This window comes from Perissodus microlepis, chromosome 4 (assembly GCF_051167445.1).
Source record: "Perissodus microlepis isolate ML-2025 ecotype Zambia chromosome 4, ASM5116744v1, whole genome shotgun sequence".
Taxonomy (NCBI): domain Eukaryota; kingdom Metazoa; phylum Chordata; class Actinopteri; order Cichliformes; family Cichlidae; genus Perissodus; species Perissodus microlepis.
In genome coordinates this window covers 23,273,127-23,286,922 of record NC_140464.1, presented here as the reverse complement: position 1 = coordinate 23,286,922, position 13,796 = coordinate 23,273,127, and the positions used below count along the sequence as shown (strand labels likewise).

Below are 13,796 nucleotides of genomic sequence, written 5' to 3'. Positions count from 1 at the left end.
GCATGAGATTGTATTCCCAAAGAGACTTTAAGATATTTCAGCGTTATTTTCTGACATTCTCCTGTAGGTTTTTTATTCAGATACCAACCTCTAAGATATCGATAATCAACTCTGAATTAATATAATAAATGTAATAATCTCACCATAGACTGTAAATAAAAGATAGAAGCACCCAATGTCTCTCCATCCGTTGGTTTGCCTTTTTTGTGGCTATATTTGGAGGAGTGAGCATAGCTGGGAGTTATCAGGCAGCAAGGGCTGGCTAGTTCAGCAGCATGGTCCATAGCTAATTTACTGTGATATTCACTGGGATGCTAATTTTAGTTTGCTATAAAAAACAAGCTTTAAATATAAGGTACTTTCCACAAAAGCTAAAGCTATATCCTTTTAAAGCATCTTTTAGTGCAACTCAACACTGAGCCATAAATACAGCTTAAGTAGGTGAGTCATGCCCACAGTTATCCTGAAAACAAATTCAGCTCTTGAGACCACAACATGTTTTTTTTCCTTACATGTTACAGCCAAAGCTAGCTTGGGCTTCTTAAACATCTGGAGCCTTCTAGATTTTGTTTAGCTGTGTATAAAAATGTTTTTTCTTTAAAGATGTTTAAAAATATTTAATTATCAGAACACGGAAGACAAATGTTGGATATACTGAAAAACTATCTGGGTTTCTTTCTGACTAATCTTTTCTTCTTGTTCAATTTTTCTCTGGTTTTTAACACCGTGTCCTTAAGCAGCAGTCCACAGAGCAAACAAAAATCAAGCCAGAAAAATTGGTTTTCATTTTCAGTCCTCCCTTCCTGTGATCCTGCTCCAAAAATTGTAATTTTTCATTATGCCACAGTTATACCAGAGCTGTTTCAACATGAGAGCTAACTAAATAGATTTTTTGTACATATTCATTTCATTTATTTTAAAACTAAATATAATGTTATTGAACGTGATGAGATAGAGTTTATAAACATTAAAATAATAGCAGTAATAAAAACCCTAACAGGCTTCAGTGTATCTATAGGACCACTGTGGTTCTTCGATTATTTTATTAAAAATAATATAATAAATACATAAAATAATATAATAAATAGTAAAAAAAATAAATAAATATTAATTTCTGTCTCTCTTCCACGCCGTGTCTTTGTCCTGTCCTGAGCCTGGTTCTGCTGGAGGTTTCTTCCTTTTTAAAGGAAGTTCTTCTTTCCCACTGTCGACAAGTGCTTGCTCAATATATGACTGCTGTTATGATTATAAATAAATTGGCCGTAGGTGTGAGTGTGAGTTGCTGTCTGCTCTCTGTGTGAGCTCTCCGACAGATTGGAGATTTGTCCAGGGTGTACCCCACCTCTCGCCCTATGGCAGCTGGGGCAGATACCAACGATCCTGCAACCCTGAACTGGGTTAATGGGGGAAAAAAAATCAATTTAGTTAATTATTTCTATGTGCTTTATTTTAATTAAAACTTTATTTAAAAAGGAAGTCCGTTGAGATTAAAATGATTTTTTTCAAGGGAAACATGGCGAAGAAGGCACGTCATTACAAAATTAAATATAATAATGAACACTCATAACACAAAACACGCTCTCTTCGCTAGAAAAATACACTTCTTTATTTAGAAATGAGTAATTACAGTGTACTTCTTTTTGTTGCCTGGTAATAAAAACAAACAAAGAAAAGGAAGCGCTTGACACCAAGTAAACATACATTATTAATGTCACTCAAAACCACACGTAGATTTTTTTGTTAGGCAACTTCTGGTCTTGCCAAGAATGTGTCATGCCTCTTTGTTTTTAAATCATCCTCATGGTTTGCTACGTAAAAAACAAACTGCACGTTGAGTTTTTCTCCCTTTAAAACTAACATTTTTTTGTCTCTACGTGGGCCCTAACAACCTCCACCCATCATGAGGGTGAGGGCAGCCTGAACAGAATGTCGCCTAAGAGGCAAAACCCGGGGGGAAAACGCCCACAAAGCAGATGCTTCAGCCTCCACTCTGATTGCTTTGAGCCCACGATAACAAATGAGGGCAGACCAGCACATGGACATTTTTATGAACTCAACTCTTCTCTGGATTTTGGCACCTGGACCAGTTGGAGGACGCTGCTGAGAGAGATTCTGCAAACTAAATCATCCCTCCCTACAAATGATGTCCTTCCCTCTTAATTACGAGGAGCTGGTTGTCTTTGGCTGGATTCAGCTGTCACATCATTAGCGGGCGCCACCTCGCCCTCGCGGCTACAATGGGACTGAGCTCACACTGCTTCTCCTGTCTAAATACGCACAACGGCAGCTGCGTGTGTGTGAGAGAGTGAGAGACAAGTAAACATGCCTGAAATACGAAGCCTGTGATGTTTCATTCATTACACTGTCAGCATGAATAATAGATAGCTAATTGATATGCAGTAGACCACGCACGTGCACGCACGGCGCGCGCGCACACTCTGCTACGTGGCTCTGAACTAATATTTGTCTTTTCACATTCAGATTTATCACAAGAGGGAGAAGAACGAGAGACGCAGTGAGGGGAGATCAAACGCCAGAGAAAGCAAAGAATGCGCACTCACAGACATGTCAGGTAAATCTGCACCATCCTGCAGCTCAGCAGGACTTCCACGCTGTTGGAGCTCTGCAGCTTTGCAAAAGCGTGAAACACGGAGTCACCTGAAGCAGGATGAATCTGATCGGGAGTAATATATACATGTGTAATCAAGTCGTTACTTATTTGATAAACACGACGAGCTGATATGAGGGAAACACTGTGATTCAGGAAGGTTTGGGACCACCTGATGACTGCACAGAAGTCAGAGGTTTACTCTGCTTTCATCTGTTTTTAGTCTCCACCAACTTCTGAGATTAATACCAGATTTATATATTTAAGTTGCTAAAACCAGCTGGCTGACTGTATCTGTCAGCTGTGCAGAGCTGAAATGTACGTAGTGGATCTTGGGAGATTTTTGCAGCTGAAAGCGGTGAGAGCGAGGCTGAAGAACCAAAGCAGGCACGTGATAGCGCTCTACAGGTCCATCCCTACAGGTGGCGCTTACGTGTGTGGCTATCTAATGCGCTGCCATGATGAAAATGATTATTGTAGCCACTTTAATGCCACGCAAATGTAAGAAACTCAGTGGCAGGTGTTAAAAAAAAAGTGAAGCTGTTCCTTTTCCGTTTGTGGCCATGAAGCAGAGCGACGACGGCACAGAGACGCAAGACATTTTGAGATGGAAGGGGAAAAAAGCACAACTAAGAGAGGGGTGGAGGTAAGGAGGGGAAGCGCTTTGTTAGAGCTGGAACTGAATGCAGAAACGTCCTTTTCTCTTTCACTAAAGAGAGCTGAAGGACAAACACAGAGTTCTGAAAGTCTGTGGGCAGACTCCAGTCTGAATAACAAGCCTTTCAAACTGTTGTGCTCAGCGTGCATTTGAACGCCCCCTCACTCAGATACCTGTCACCTGGGAAACTGCGACAGGCGCACACACACACACATAAATGCAAGGCTGCCTGAAGCTGAGGGAGGTGGGTGAGAGGGAGCAGGTTCAGAAGTAATGAGTTCAAAACGCTCACATACACAGATACACGCACACGCTTCTGCCCCCTGCACAAGCTGCAATGAAGCCTCGGCCAATAGAATGTTTCCATTTGTGTGCTGTTGTCCAATCAGAGCGCTACATGCTGACACACCCACAGGAAGGTGTGTATGGCAATGCAGTGTGTGTTTAAGGATGCCTGGTACCTCTCTGTCTTGCCCTGTGTGTGTGTGTGTGTGTGTGTGTGTGTGTGTGTGTGTGTGTGTTATGCTGATGCCGGTCCTTAAGGGAAAGCAGAGAGGCGTCTGAACCCCTCTGACTGCTGCTCTCACCATGAAGCAGGGACACACACTCACTTCATGTCAGCAAAGATTTAATTACACGCTGACACACAGGAATTCAAAACACACACACACACACACACACACACACACACCTTTACCAGCTCTTTAAAAGCACAGTCATGAACGGTCAGCGGTGGAAAATGTGTCTCCTGTGGTCGGCTCTGCAGCTCAGCGGAGGAAGCTGGACTTTTCCTCCATTTTATCACAACCAACAGCTTCATTACTGGGCTGCCAAAATGGAGCCCTGATTGAGTCCACTATTGACTAAAGGAGCAGCGTGCACACGCACACACACTAAACAGGCACAGGAAAAAAGAACAACAAAAAGAGAAAAGAAGAAAAAAGAAAACAGAGCATGCCTAAAGATCCTTGCTGATAGACATACTCCTGGAGATAGGGTGAAGGCAGAGTAGGACTTAAGCATACATGCAGCCCTTCAGCCATCTCTATCTTAACCTACAGTCTGAAAAACCAGAAAAGAACTCATATATACTGTCACCAGCCACTTATTAGCTACACCTGTTCACCTGCTTGTTAACACAAATGTCTAATCAGCCAGTCACATGGCAGCAAATCAGTGCAAAGCAGAATGGGGAAGAAAGGTGAGTTTTGTGATTTTTAATGTGGCATGGTTGTTGGCGCCAGACAAGTTGGTCTGAGTATCTCAGAAACTGCTGATCTGCTGGGATCTACAGATGATGGTCTAAAAAAAGAGGAAATATTCTCTGGTTGACGTCAGAGATCAAAGGAGAACAGCCAAACCGCTTTGAGCCAATAGGAAAGAACAGTAACTCAAATAACTGTTTGTTACAACCACAGTTTGTAGAAGAGCATCTCTGAATACACAACACATCAAATGTTGAAGCTGATTAACTACAACCGCAGAAAACCAACACCAGATGATGCTCCTGCAAGCCACGAACAGCAAACTGAGTCTATAGTTCATATAGGCTCATAAAGTTGGACAGTAGAAGATTGGCTGAGTCTCCATTTCTACTGCGACATTCAGATGGCCGGGTGAGAATTTAGAGTAAAGGACACGAAAGCATGGATCCCTCCTGGTAGCAACAGTTCAGCCAACACATGCTGGCTTCATTTTTAAGCTGCCACTGTCTGCTACAAACCACAGAATCTTATATCCGTACCTCGATGGGTCAGAGCGTTTTTGTCAGCATGAGGGCAACCAAAGTGAGCTCTACATCCATCCATCCATTCTCTGACAGTTCTTCTTTTTCCATTTTTTCAAATTGAACAAAAGAGAATGGATCCACTTGAACTCCACAGAGCAATCGAACTGCACCAGCACAAGTATAAATGCTGTCAGCACCATCAGACTCTTGCATGGGCTACGCTGTAGGCTCTATGGATTTGTTGCAGAAGTATAAATCATGCATTACTCAGTGTCAAGGTGTGTGCAAGAGATTAAAAGCAACGAGATGGAAGTGGAGAATATAGGTGGGAAACACATAACGGGGGAACCTTGGCAACTAACTAACCTGCCAGCATGTGATGGGCAGCAAGTGGATCATGAATTGCTTTTGTTTGTTTGTTTTCAGTGGTGTTTCCAAATATGTGCAATCAAAAAGCAGCAGAATTAGAGGAAAAAATGTTAAAGGTACAGTGTATAAAATCTCACTACTAGATGTCAGTAGATTGCAGATTGCAGTCAACTAAGTTTTGTTTTCTTAACCCTCTCATTTAAGTGCATAATCCTAGCTAAGGTGGCCACTGTAGGACAAACAGGGTTTAGTCAAAATATTACATTTAGATTGTATCGCATAATTACTACGAATTGCCTTCGTGTTTCTATTACTGTTCGTGTAAAAAAAACAAACAAACAAACGGTATTTCAATAATATCAGCACTCAGCAGATGACCAGAAATAAAAAAAAATTAAATATTTTGCAGTGTTTTCATTAAAAACTCTGGCCACTGTTTATCTGTAAGGAGTGTACTCTGGAGAAACGTGACTCTGCATCAGATCTGTCCTGGATTATTTTGCTATCTGGTAGGCCATCAGCCCACTGTTTACCTCAGTTGTGAATATGCCAGGTAAAAAGCATTCATGTCTATTTACCATGGAGGAGGCTGTAAAACTATGGGAAAGGACTCCAATACTGATACTGAACTGGTATCGATGGTGGTGACAGAGGTACAGAGGTGAGTTGTTGAGGACATCCTGAATGTTTCTGTAAGTGCCGCTGTTAGTAAAACTTTCTTTAAAGTGGATGTTAGCAAAAAACACTCGATGTGAGAATGTAATCAAATCACTCGAGCCTAACCTGAACTGTGATGTCCCTTTTGGCCACCGTATTCAAGATGGCGGGACAACATGGCAGCTTCCACAAAGCAGTGCCTGTTGCTATGCTTTGTAAATGAATTAATTATAAGTTTCTAAAAATGAATCAATTTATAGGAAAATATTAAACAGCTCCAGAACACGAGCGTCTGCACCTTTAGTCAAATGAAAAACATTGTTTTCAAATCAGAGAGTCAGAGACATACAGTTCCATCTGTTTATTGATTGCCTATAAAATATTGAGTTACTAAAACAATTTCAAAGAAACACTGATAAACGTGGTTGCTGTCTGTAAAAAAAGAGAAAAAAAGAACAGTTCCTTACACATACAGTATAGGGTGACAGAATATATCAGGTTTCAGATTTCTCTCTAAAATGTATTCTTTTTGCATTTTTTTACAAGATTAGACATGTGTACAAAGTATATTCTGATAGCTTTTTCTCCCCCCGACAGTGAAGGATCATTTACAAAACTTAGATGATTTTTCTATTTATTTTCAAAATAATCTTTTCTGTAACAGGACGATAACGATACTGAAGGAACAGCAGACGAAGAACCAGCCTCCAGTCCACCTCTCTCTCTCTCTCTCTCTCTCTCTCATTCTCTCTTTTGCTCGCTCTCTCCCATTCCTCTCTCTCTCTAGCAGCTAGCTCCCAGTGCCAGTCAGCAGTATTGCTTGAGAGGCGTGGACGATTGTTCAGAGAGGGGAAGCGGGGGGGGGGGCAGAAACATGCAAAAAAAAAAAAAAAAAAAAAAAAAAAAGGGGAAGGGTGTGGGGGTGGAGGGGGATGCAAAAAAGCAATCACAGCAAATAATCGAATACAAAGCCGAAATAAGACAAACAATGATAAACAGAACATATACAAAGTCAGACCCTTAAAATGTATGACCAAAAAATAAAAACAAAAAAAAATTGAAGGCGAAATGGGAAATAAGTGTGTGTCTGTGTTTGTGTTGGACCCTGTATGAAGGCCTAAGGCTGGGCTTTGGATGGAGATTTGGAGATTGGGGGGCAAATAGAGATTGGAAGGCAATAAAACACACCTTTAAGGGTTACTAGGGTGTGTAAGGGTGTGTAAGAGTGTGTGTGTGTGTGTGTGTGTGTGTGGTGACAGCAGGAGATAAGAGCTTGATGTCTTATCAGTCTCCTTACCTCTGTCCTACACACACACACACACACACACACACACACACACACACACACACACACACACACACACACACACACACAGAAAAAAAAGTGCTTGAGCAGCTCCAGGGGTAAACAAACATTCGTAACGGGCACTTTAATACGGCGCTTGTTCACTCTGCAAACACCGGTGCGACCTGTGTATCCACGATGCTCCCACACATCCAAACGCCAACGAGCCGAGACACTTTCGGCCTGCCTGTCATTTAAAAACGTTTATCTGCAGAAATGCATCGAGTTTTAGTCTGAAATGAACCGACAGGAGCAGGTGGGGCTTTAGCAGATAAGATTTTAGCAATCTCAGAAAGTGGCACATGGACTCACTCTGTACCTGATTCATTTATTTATTTATTTTAAATACTAATAAACTAGCAGCACATTATCAAACTTTCTCTTTTACTCTGTGGCTATCACATCTGGATTATATATATAAATGCATATGCAATTGTTACTGTGCTGGCACTGCTGCCACATTAACAACAGGGACATGTGGGGTTGTCCTCCAGAGTGACTTAAAAACATGACATATAGGGTATGATAAAAATTAGTCACATCTAGACATAAGAGCTCAACAAGAGTAGAAAATATTAAACCTATTGAATATCAACAAGACAATTTTTTAAACTCTGCAGCAAAGCAGAGAGGGCAACATGTTTAAAACCTACATGTTTATACAGCATACAGCTACCATACACTGCATGTATACATACACTGATATACTGTATGCAGAAGATATGGTTATATCCAATACAAATTATACACAACAAAGTAAGTAAAGTCGGTTAAGAGCTCCGGGTCGGTTGGATAGGTTGCAAAACTAAAACATGATCATAAAGAAGGCGTTTTCCCAGCAGACTGGGAGCATATCTGATTATTCCTCCTGAAGGTGCAGGACTCGAGGAGGGGGAGGGGGAGGGGGGGGGCAGGAGGGGTGTAAAAGATTTGGCGAATCATCATAATCATCATAAGGCCTGGGAGAGTAAGGCCTCTCAAAATGCTCACAATCCTGAGCACGACATTCAACAGTCTCCCACTAAAAAACGGTGAAACGAGGCACACAGAATTAACAACAACAAAAAAACAACAACGTCAAAACAAGACGAATGTGTCGCTGCTTGTTTCTGACGGGGGAACGGTGGCGTGCAGAGAAGAGACGGTGACAGCAGCGGGAGGTTTTTTTGGGGGGGCGGGTTAGTAAATACTTTAGGAAAACATACAAGACTCTCCTCTGCAGCGGAGCTCATTCAAAGTGCACTCTTGTTAAAGATGATTGCTTGGAGGGCAAAATGTGATTAAAGAGGCTAAAACGATGAACATCCATAAAACAGCAGAAGCAAAAGAAAAAAAATAAAATAAAATGCATCCAAGCGCAGGACATTTGGAGGTTGCAAACGCTGCAGACTGCGGAAGAGGAGTGTTACAACTGAATTATGTTGATCTAACGAGTGCTGGCAGCTTCGTGGCGAATATCAGAGGCATGACCTTGATGCTTCTCAGACCGGCTGCAGCGCTCACAACCTTAAATAAAAAAACAGAACCAAAAAAACAAAGGAGGAGGAGGAGGGAAAAAATCCACCCATTGGGAATCCTGCACTGCTGATACATTAGCTTATATCACGCAGTGCATTCACAGATCTCCTTTTTCATCAAGTGTTGTGGTTTATTTTTTTCTTGGTTACCCATTTTGTTTGTAAAGTAAAAAGAGAGGTGGCCTACATTTCCCAGGATGCTTTTATTTAAAAAAAAAAAAAAAAATCCAGACAGGCCTTTAAGGCACCACATCTCATGTCTGCGCCTCCTTTGGGGTCCACTTCTCCAAGCGTTGAAACAAAACGGGCAAACAACAAAATGCAGCACACTTCCACAGCAGCTGCTTTTGTTTTCTAGTGTTTGCGTGTTTTCGGGGTGGATTTTTCGTCTCCCCCCCCTCTTTAAAAACAAGGAGCTCAAAGATGAAAATGAGAAGTGCTTTTAATAGTACAAGATCCTTCCTCTCTCTTTAGCCTGAGTCTCTGAGGGAGCAGGAAGTTTTTAGAAGCGCACGGGCAGTTTTGTCTGCCCAAGTTAGGATTGTCAAGGGGGATTGTGTGGGAGGAGGAGGGGCGTTTAAATTAAAAACGGATAGATTTTTAAGTGTTTTTTTTTTTTTTAAGTGCTCTCTGGTAAGGAGGAGTCTACCTCTCTCTTTCTGTGCATCTCCTTCTCTCTTTGTCTGTCGCTCCTGCTGTTCTGTAGATACATTTATATAACTGTAACATGACTGTAACATCACCATGGCAACATAATCACAACATCACACCAGCGGGGTCCGTCTGTCCGTTTAGCCGGAGCGTGTGTGGGTGGGCAGGGGGCAGGTTTGGGGGTGGACAGACTGACACAGGCCTGCAGCTCCTGCATCTTCATTCACAGTTCATTAAAGCTTCTTGACTGTTTACCTCTTTAGAAAAAAGTACTCGGACATAAATCTATTAGATGAAAATAAAAACACTCATTATTGTCCTCTATATAACTGTGTCACATGGCGTCTGTATTTACATTGTGTTTGTGCACGTGTGAGCGTACGTGTGTCTCTTTAGACAGGGTGCATTTACTTGTAAAAGGAGACCGAAGTGTTCATGCGTGTTCGAAAAGCTTTCCCATGAACACAACAAGGAAAACAGAAGCGTGTTCATGACGTTCGTGTGTGCAAATGTTTCAAGAGACTCGTTTCTTCTAATACTGTCTACATAGTGTCTCCAGTTTCTGTAGTAGTAGCTGTTCATAACTGTCTTCTTCTTAATTTTTTGCTTTTTTTTGTTTTACTTAAAGTGTTTCAGAGCAGTTCTGTTCATGGAGTCTGTGAAAAGATCCACCGCCAGTGAAAATCAGTGATTTGACAGGTTGGGTACTGACTCCTTCCCAGTGAGGTCCAAAGTAAGCCGGGTCGCAATTTGGTTTTATCAACTCGTAGTGAGTTTCTCTTTCCTTTTCTTTTCTTTTCTTAGCAGATGACTGGAACTCCATCGGTGTTGAAGATCATCCCCGTGGTGGGTTCGTAGGTGCCGGCCAAGTAGTAGAGGTCCTCGCTGTCGGCGTAGCGGCGAGTGTGGGTCATCTGCTCGTACTCCTCCACGCTCACCACCAGGCACTTGTGGCTGACCGTCTGCACGTCGTTCTCGTCGCTGTGAGACGACTGGTAGAGGGCGCGCTGCGACAGACACAGGCTGTGTTTACTGCTTTTGTAGCCCGCATTCATCAGACAACTCAACACTAACACATAAATGGTAAATAACAACAAAGGCTAATCACCCTGACTGAAGAAAACGAGCCACTACTTCTACAGCTAAGAGCCCAAGAAGCAAATACTTGTCTGTTATTGAGTTCAGCAGTGGCTCATGCTAGACTTAAGGGTTAAGACTACAATAATAGAGAGAAAACCCTAACAAGCTGACCGTTTGAGCAAGTATTTTGTGACAGCGGGAAGGAAAAACTCCCTTTTGACAGGAAGAAGCCTCCTAGAGGACCCAGCTCAGGGAGGGGGAGCCATCTGCCGTGACGGTGAGTTATTATATAACTTGTCTTTTCTTTCTAGTGCTATTTTATTTTGTCCTAAAAAGCGATTATTATTGATCTCTCAGTTACAGTGAGGTAGCAAAGAAAGTTAGTGTTAGCATGCTAGCTAAAATGGACTAGCTTTGGGATTACAGCTGATGTTAAACATTGTGTTCTGGCTAATACAGATCGGCAGTGGCTCAAGACTAGCATGCAAAATATGTAGCAGGACCAAATAGTAGTGAAATTTTCTTTTATAGAAAGTTATTTTATTACAAATAAGAAAGAACACTGTATGAAGTTTTCCTTTTCCAACCAACAGGATTATTTATGGCTGTATTCAGTTGTATTTTTCCTGGTTGTGAATCCATTTAAGTACACTTTGTCAGTTTGCCCATACTGGAATAAGCAGCAGTAGAATATGAAGTCTGAAGTTCAGAGATAAAACTTTTCCTTACCTCCATAAAGTCTTTCCTCTGGATGGAAGAGTGCAGAGCTGCTGGTAAAGACTGACCGCATATCTGATCCCAGTTCTGCAGAGGAAGCAATCTTACACTTAGGACACAAAGCTGGAAGCTCCTCAAACACTTACACATTTTTATAAACCTCTATAAAAAAAAAAAGTGTAGTACATTAACGCTGTCTTTCTTTATAAACCTTTGATCAGTGTTGAGCACAAACTTCTACCTTCTTGTCTGTGAGTTTCTTGCCGGGGTTCGTCTCCTCTGGATGATAGAACCAGTTGACCCTGACCACCATGTTGCTGCCCCAGGACTCCCACATGCTCTGGATGCGACCGATGAAGGGCAGGTTGGGGCGGCCGGCGGACAGGAACACTGCACAGTCCCCGATGCGGATCATTTCTCTGCCACGCACAATGGCTTTGTAGAAGAGCTTCTTAGCCTTGCCCTTCATGCCGCGTCTCTGGAGGGGCCACAAAGGACACGTTGGTCACAGAGTGAAAAGAGCGATATCTACATTTCATTGATTTTTTTCCTACATGATAGAAAAAGATTTTTCTCCTCACCTGAGTGGGTTTCCCAAACCACTTCCAGAGCTGTCGTGCAGGAAGGAAAGCTGAAATTTTGGGCCTGTTCTCCACACTTGGAAGCCTCTGACGTTTAGCCAGCTCCTTAGTCGTGGGAAGGTGGACCCCCTCTCTCCTCTTTGGCCTCCCCGCTTTCCCCTCTCCTCCACTGGGCTTTGGTTTTGGAGGACGACCCCTTTGTCCAGAGCCCTTTCCGGTGGCTGGCTTAGCCGGTTTAGAGGGAGCAGGAGCAGCAGCTGTTGGAGAGGCTGAAGGGGAGGGAGACTGTGGTGGTGGAGACAGTTCTTCTTCCTCCATTTTCACCTCAACCTCTTTCTTCACCTCCTCTTCCTCCTCCTCTTCTTTTGCTTCTTCTTTAGGTTTATCTTGTTCTGGAGGCTTCTGGACTGAGGCTGGTGGAGGTGTAGGAGTCCTCTCTTCATCTGAGCTGCAGGAGGAGTCGTCAGTCGATGAAGATGATGATGAAGATGACGACGAGGAAGAAGATGAGGAAGAACCAGAGCAGGACGAAGACGATGAAGAGCAGCTTGAGGTGCATTTCTTCTTTTTCTTGATTTTCCCTTTCTCTCCTTCTTCCTCTGAGTCTGAGCTGCTGCTGCTCTGAGACTCCTCTTTCATCTTTCTTCCCTCCCTCTTCTCCACCTCCTTTTTCTCCTCCTTTTTACCTTTCTCCTCTCTTGTGTCCACCTCCTGTCCTCTACCTCCACGACTGTCTGCCTTCTCTTTAGCCATCATTGGAGCTTTGTAGGTTGAGTCCTTGTCTGGCACACCAGTCTCACTACCCGGAGCTCTCACTTTAGGCTTTAGTAGCTTTTGATTGGCTGTGGCTGTGCTAATGGGGGTGTGGTCTCGCCTAACTTCACGACCTTCTAGCAACATCAGAGCCTTCGTCTTCTTAGTTTTAGGGGAGGTGACTCCTTCGTGGTCGAGCTTCACGAGGGGCTCTGCGGAGAGAGACTTCCGCCTCACATCACCCTGCCCAGAGCTGGTCTTGGGCCTGGAGATGGAGCTCGGCCTGGACGACAGCTGGTCGGACGGCATCTTGATTTTAGGTCTGGGAGCAGAGGATGACGATATTGAAGATGATGATGAAGGTCTGGGAGTCAGAGAAGAGCTGGCTTTGCCTGCTGACAGCCTAGAAATGGGGCTGGGCATGAGTCCCGAGTTTAGGCTGGGTCTAGAGCTGCTGTGATGGTCTGAGGAGGGTTTGGTTTTAGGCGAGGAACTAGAAGTAGGTCTGGGTGTGGATGACGCAGCAGGCTTGGATGCAGTAGATGAAGCAGTTATACTGGGCCTAGACATTGGCCTGTTTGCAGTAGGACTGACATTGCTGTTATTCTCCCTCTCTCTGCGCTGGCTGTTGTACGAGCTGAGGTTTGGCTCGCTGTACAGATCCACAGTCAGGACCTTACCGTAGGTGGAGGGGTAGAGCGAGGGAGGGAGAGAACGAGCTGCTTTAGAAGCTGGAGGCTGCGCCGGACTGCTCTTCCTGGGCACTGGACTGGAAAGCGTAGGGCTGCTTGTTGGGGATGTAGCGGAGCTCTTTCGGCCTGGTTTTGTTTGGGTTCCCAGTGTTGGCCGGGATGCAGGGCGGGGTTTCTCCTGAGCTGGTTTCTGGACAGAGGAGGGTCGCTCCTGGGCGGCCTTGGCTGGAGCCTGGGGTCTTTCAACAGGCTGGGTGGAGGAAGGTGGAGGATCAGCTTTCTCCCGACCGTCTGAGTTCATGGAGCTCTCTGTGGGGAAAAGAGGAAAAACAATACAAATGTAATTTTATTTCCTGCTTTACTCCGCATTTGCTGACATTTCCATTGTGTGGCTTCGTGACTTTTGTGGTCTGCAGCTCGTCATGCTGAGCAGGGTAGA

The 13,796-nt window shown here is 43.6% G+C and overlaps 1 protein-coding gene across 3 annotated transcripts in view; it reads right to left on the bottom strand.

The window, feature by feature from the left end:
* Positions 1 to 6,367: 6,367 nt before the first annotated feature.
* Positions 6,368 to 13,796, bottom strand: part of tnrc18 (trinucleotide repeat containing 18) — a 45,861-nt gene continuing 38,432 nt past the window's right edge. The window contains exons 27-31 of one of the 3 annotated variants that reach the window (XR_014800108.1): positions 11,913 to 13,666; positions 11,573 to 11,809; positions 11,344 to 11,418; positions 7,360 to 10,541; positions 6,368 to 7,325 (exon numbers count right to left, since the gene is read on the bottom strand). Coding sequence is in view for 1 of the 3 variants with exons in the window: in XM_084926550.1 (XP_084782676.1) it covers positions 10,335 to 10,541; positions 11,344 to 11,418; positions 11,573 to 11,809; positions 11,913 to 13,666 (2,273 nt within the window). In the remaining 2 variants the exon portion in view is untranslated. Of the gene's footprint in view, positions 10,542 to 11,343; positions 11,419 to 11,572; positions 11,810 to 11,912; positions 13,667 to 13,796 lie in introns of all 3 variants that reach the window. The other 2 variants (XR_014800109.1, XM_084926550.1) reach the window with 2 other exon arrangements.